This window comes from Microtus ochrogaster, unplaced genomic scaffold (assembly GCF_000317375.1).
Source record: "Microtus ochrogaster isolate Prairie Vole_2 unplaced genomic scaffold, MicOch1.0 UNK50, whole genome shotgun sequence".
NCBI classification, from domain to species: Eukaryota; Metazoa; Chordata; class Mammalia; order Rodentia; family Cricetidae; genus Microtus; species Microtus ochrogaster.
The window spans coordinates 1866553-1872343 of NW_004949148.1; the positions used below are offsets into that span (position 1 = coordinate 1866553).

Below are 5791 nucleotides of genomic sequence, written 5' to 3' on the forward strand. Positions count from 1 at the left end.
ATTGTAGATCAGGCTGGCCTCGAACTCACAGAGATCCGCCTGCCTCTGCCTCCCGAGTGCTGGGATTAAAGGCGTGCGCCACCATTGCCCGGCTAGCCAGATGATCTTAAATCCAGTTGGATTAAGTCTTAAGGAAGGGACACACTAGTATGTAGTACTTAGGTTTTCTTAAAATGTCCCATAGCCACCCAGGGCCAAGGGTGTAATACAGACAGTATTCTTTTCATCAGGAGAAGTAGCTTTCCCTTAAAGAACAAACCGCGATACCGCCACCTTTTTCAGGTGGCATTTTAAATCTTAAGCAGGAGTAGAGCTGATTTTGAGTGGGGAGTCCGCCCTCAGTGTCTTCCACGCTGGCTAATGTTTGTCCCGATGCCTAGCAATACAGCAAAGGACTAGAAGCAAAAGTCAATCAGAGGAGAAAATAATTTTGAGGAAAGACAGATAGTAAACATGAAATAATAAGCACTAATCTTATAGTTTTCAGTGCAGCAGTGTGTGACCTTAAAGAACTCTATTAACCTGTCTGCACCTCAGTTTCTTTGATATCATAATGGGTTCATTGTGGAGTTAACTGTGTTTCAGCAGCCAAGTGGCAAGATTTTAAGAACAAGATTTTAAGTAAATAACAATCCTTAAAAGCACTGGTTTTTAAGACAACTTAAAATGGACGAGTAAAAAAAAATAAAAATAAAACACGGACCTGTGGGCAGACAAGCTACAAGAGTGTGGGTGACTAGATTGGTCAGAAGAGATGACGAGACCAGCCTGGTCTACAGAGCTAGTTCCAGGACAGGCTCCAAAGCCACAGAGAAACCCTGTCTCGAAAAACCAAAAAAAAAAAAAAAAGGGATGACCAGAAGCGCAAAAAACCCGGAGCGGGGACGCAGCGACTTTGAACAGCACTGTTAGAGAAAACTGTGGACCTCACCAAGAAAAATCCAGGCGCTGTCCTTGTATTCCGAGTGCCAAGACACCTTTTCTGCCACCCCGAGCTGAACCTCTCGCTCGTTCAGTTCGTTGATCAGCTTCACCTTGGTTAAAGGGCTGCGCGGGAGAAATGAAAGACGTTAAGCAGCTTTCCTCATAGCCAACCTTCTAGATACCGATCTTCTCCAGCCCCGAGGCCATGAAGGCCCTACCACCCCGCGAGGACCGGTCACCGTCTTTGTGGGCGACCATCCGCATCCCACTCCCCCTTCCACAGAGAAACTAAAGTCTTACTTCATATTCGCGCCTTCGCGCTCCTTGCTCAAGCCATCAGCTTCCGGGTGAAGCTACGAAGAGCGCACGCAACCCGATCACACAGCTCAGATTGGAGCCTGCAGAACTCGAGGCGGAACTTCCGCTGTAAGTTCCCTGCTACTGGCATCTGCGCAGTAGCGCAGAAGCGCTTTCTTACGCTTAGTGATCTTTGCTCCTGTGGCAAATAGTTCCCGAGTTATTCGCTGCTTCCTTTTGTGACGTAAGCAGAGGCGGGATCCTTGGCTTTCTGGATAAGGCATTATTTGATTTAGCTTTAAACGTTTTCTGAATGAGGTAGTGTGTCTGCTCTGGGGTCTGAAAGTCCCGGTTCTATCTCTTAATCTAAAGCCCTGTTGTTTTACTCTCGGGTAGCTGCTCAGAAACAGTCCCTCAAAGCGTCCCTTTTCAGGACGAAAACAGCGGAAAAGTAAAGAAGATAGCCATGAGATGCTAGATATTGTTTCCTGCCCCAATATTAAAAATGGACCGATGTTGCTCTACAAACTGAATTAAATACCCACAGATTTATGTAAGAAATGTGGCCTCTTTCCACCAGCAAGCAGAAATTAATATTGTCAAATTAGTATCTATCAATTGAGAAGATAGTGAACAAGCGCTGAATGATGGGGTAGACAACTTAAACAGGCTATCTCTGTGAGGTCTCACTCAGTACCTGTGACTCCCACCAGCACTCCTCACTCCTCGCCTACCCTAAACCTCTCCCTCCCAGGGGCTGGGCTTCTGCTTCCCTTTCCCCAGCCGGATCCCTGTAGAACTGAACCATTTTCATTTTTTCATTCAATCTCTACCCTCCCAACATCCCCAAGAACTCAAACTCCTAACAGTTATTATCCCCATTTTACAGAGGGAGAAACTGGACTCCAAAGCAATTAGCTAGCTTGAAGGTCTGGAGATACTGCTCAGTGGTTACAACTATTTGGTAATCTTCTGGAGGATCTGTATTTAGCTCCCAGCACCCACAACAGGCAACCCACAACTCCAGTTTCAAAAGGCCCATCCTTCTCCTCCAGCCTCTGTAGGTACCTGCACGCACATGGCATACACACACATACATACACATGAATAAAACTAATTAATCTTTTACATTTTGAGTAGTTTGAAGTGCTCTGCTTGTCCCAATCAGGTCAGGCCAATTGAGCATCTAGGTTTGTCCTGTACAGTTGCTCTGTAGAAAGGAATCTGAAGGGGCAATACATATTTACTTGGATAGTTCATGTCATAAATATTCAGAAGTCCATATGCCAGCAGAGAATAGGGGTGCCATTTTGTGAATTCTTAGTCTCTTTAATAATAGAATTTTTAAATGGACTCAGAAGAAAACTTAAAGGCCAGTTTATTAAATTTTGAATGACAACAGTGCGAGGAAACTACAAATCGTGGCAGGTAGTGGAAGGAAGGAGATGTTTAAAAGGAAACAAGAAAACGACGCCTTTTGATTTAGGGTCTACAGGCGAAGCAGCTTTGCTGAGGGATAATCTCACGAGTAGGTGATCAACAGATCCTACTGGGTTAACTCACATTAATTGTTTTATTTCAAACTTTATTATTTCAAAAGAGAAGATTGCAAGTTTAACACTGAAATTAACCAGACCCAAAGACAATACAACCCAATGAACTTCTACACAGTTTGAGTAGCATTCAGAACAGAAGCTGTGCAACTTCACTTTGGACTTTATGTTATCACTAATAAATATATTTTATTCACTTGTCCACTACATTAGAACTAGAAGAAGAGGGAAGTAGAAAAAGATCTCCTGAGTAAATTGGGAGCTGGGGACCTTGGGAGAGGGTTAAAGGGGAGGGGAGAAGCAGGGAGGAGAGCAGAGAAAAATGTAGAGCTCAATAAAAATCAATAAAGAAGAACTAGTAGAAGAATTTGATTTATATCCTCTTTCACTCATGTCCATTATTTGCATTCAGTCCATCCTTATCACCTAATATTGAGCCTTTCTTGTTCTCTTTTCTACACAATGTACTGCACTGGCATGTACATGTATAGCTAGCTAGATTATATATATATATATATATATATATATATATATATATATATATATATATATATATATAGCTAAATTATGCGTATGAGGGATGCAGAGACTTTCTGAGACTGTGTGACCTCACTTAATGTTATACATCCTAATTCCATTCATTTTCTACAAATTTTGTGGTTTCTTATTTTTTTCTTATAGTTAAATAGTATTCCACCTTTTACATATACCAAATTTTAATTGTCTATTCTCTTGTTGCTGAGTAGTAAGGCTGATTATAGTGAATAAAGAAGTAATAAACATAGGGATGCAAATACGTCTATGATGTATGGAATTCTCTGAGTATATGCCAGGAGTAAAATATAAGGGTCATATGGTAGTTCTAGTTTTAATTTTTTTGAAAACTCTGAAAGTTGATTTCCACAATGGTTGTATTAATTTGCACCCACCACCACCACCAGTGAATGAAGTTTCTTTTCTCTCCACATCCTCTCTAACATTTGTTGTTAGATTCATTGACTATAGCCACTCTGACAGGTGACACCTTGTGGTGGTATCTCTAAGTGGTGATTTTTATTTCCTATTTAAATTTTATTTTATTATTTGTAATTTTTATTTTCCTGATGGCTTTGAATAGTAAACCTATTTGTTGACTGACAAATTTCTTTAAATCCTTGGTGTTTAATTACAATTTTTTTTGTAAGTTCTCAATAGTAGCCCTCTGAATTATAGCTGGTAAATATTTTCTCCCATCCTGTGGGCTGTCTGTTAGCTCTGCTGAGCATTTCCTGTAACATGAGGGCCGACTTGTTGGGGTTTCTGTCCCGCCCAGTATCCCACAGCCGGCAAGTCCCAAAGAAAAATTACACAGAGATCTCCATAAGTTATAAAACTGATTGACCCATTAGCTCAGTCTTCTTATTAGCTCTTGTAGCTTATATTAACCCATTATTCTTATCTATGCTAGCCACACGGCTCTGTACCTTTCTCAGCCTGGTAGGTCACATGTTGCCTCTTCGGTGGTCTGGGCTGTGTTGTAATAGGAGCAGCGGGCTGCTTCCCGCCACCCGGCTAGCTTTATACCAGAAATAATTACACGGAAACTATATTCTTTTAAACATTGCCTGGACCATTAGTTCCAGCCTCTTATTGGCTAGCTCTTACATATCGATCTAACCCATTTCTAATATCCCTGTAACACCACGAGGTGTCTTACCAGGGAAGATCTTAACCTGCGTCTGTGTCCGGTAGGAGAATCATGGCGACTCTCTGATTCAGTTTCTTTCTCCCAGCATTCTGTTCTGGTTTTTTCCGCCTGCCTAAGGGTTGACCTATCAAATGGGCCTAGGCAATTTGTTTATTAATAAGAAATCATTCTCACATCAGGGCTGGAGTAGTGAGAATGGTCTTCCTCCTTCCTAGAATTCTCCTGTTCTCATCGCCCTGCCTCTACTTCCTGTCTGGTTGATCTGCCTATACTTCCTGCCTGGCCAATCAACATTTATTTAAAACATGATTAACAGATTACAGACAATTCTCCCACACTAATTTCCTTTGCCATAAAGAGACCTTTTATTTCCATGTAGTCCCATCTGTGAAAACATAGGGTTAGTTCCTGTGCTATTGGTGTTCGATTCAAAAAATTCTTGCCTATCCCAATATCATGAAGAGTACCCTCATGATTTCTTCTAGAAGTATCCTTATTTCAGGTTTTTAATTAAGGTTCATGATCTATTTCTGAACTGATTTTTGTACAAGGTGAAAGATAAGAATCTAATTTCTGTCTTCTGCAGGGAGAAATTCAGTTGGTCAGCTGTTTGCTGAATAGGCTCTCTTTTTCCCAGTGTATGTTTTTAACCTCTTTGTCTAAAATTAAGTGGGCATAGATTTGTCATTTTATTTCTGGTTCCTCTCATTCTGTTCCACTGGTGTTAATGTCTATTTTTACTCCAGTACCAGGCTGTCTTTATGACTATAACTCTATAGGAAACTTTAAGGCCAGGTATCGTAATACCTCCAGCACTGCTCTTACTCCTTGGGATTTCTTTGGCTTTCTGTAGTCTTTTGGGGTTCCATATGAAGTCTTGTTTTTCTCCTAAACCTGTGAAATCTATCAGAAGTTTGAAAGGTGTTACATTTAATCTACAAATTATTTTTGATAGTATAGTCATATTCACAATATTTGTTCTACCAATCCAGAAGCATGGAACTCCTTTCTTTTCTTCTTTTTTTTGAGTCAGGGTCTCACTATATAGCTCTGTCTTTCCTGGAATTCACCATGTAAGCCAAGCTGGTCTCAGATTCACAGAGATCTGCCTGCCTTTGCCTTCCAAGTGCTGTGACTAAAGGCAGCATGGACCTTTTACAGTATGGGACAATATGTAATATTCTCATTTGAGACAGCTCAAAATGTCTTGTCTCCACCTAAAGCCAGAGGTGGAACTCACAATACAGTCCTTTACCAAGAGGAAGTAGCTTTCAATTAATGGACCTTAAGAAAGCTCTGATACCTCCACCTTTACATATGGTATTTTAAA

The 5791-nt window shown here is 40.9% G+C and overlaps 1 protein-coding gene across 1 annotated transcript in view; it reads right to left on the reverse strand.

Moving 5' to 3' along the window:
- Window positions 1-2389, reverse strand: part of Rbmx2 (RNA binding motif protein X-linked 2) — a 13567-nt gene extending 11178 nt beyond the window's left edge. Inside the window, exons 1-3 of the mRNA XM_005372501.3 lie at window positions 2351-2389; window positions 1225-1420; window positions 932-1047 (exon numbers count right to left, since the gene is read on the reverse strand). Coding sequence (XP_005372558.2) covers window positions 932-1047; window positions 1225-1229 — 121 coding nt within the window. The 5' untranslated portion in view covers window positions 1230-1420; window positions 2351-2389. The remainder of the gene's footprint in view (window positions 1-931; window positions 1048-1224; window positions 1421-2350) is intronic.
- Between the last annotated feature and the right edge of the window lie 3402 nt (window positions 2390-5791).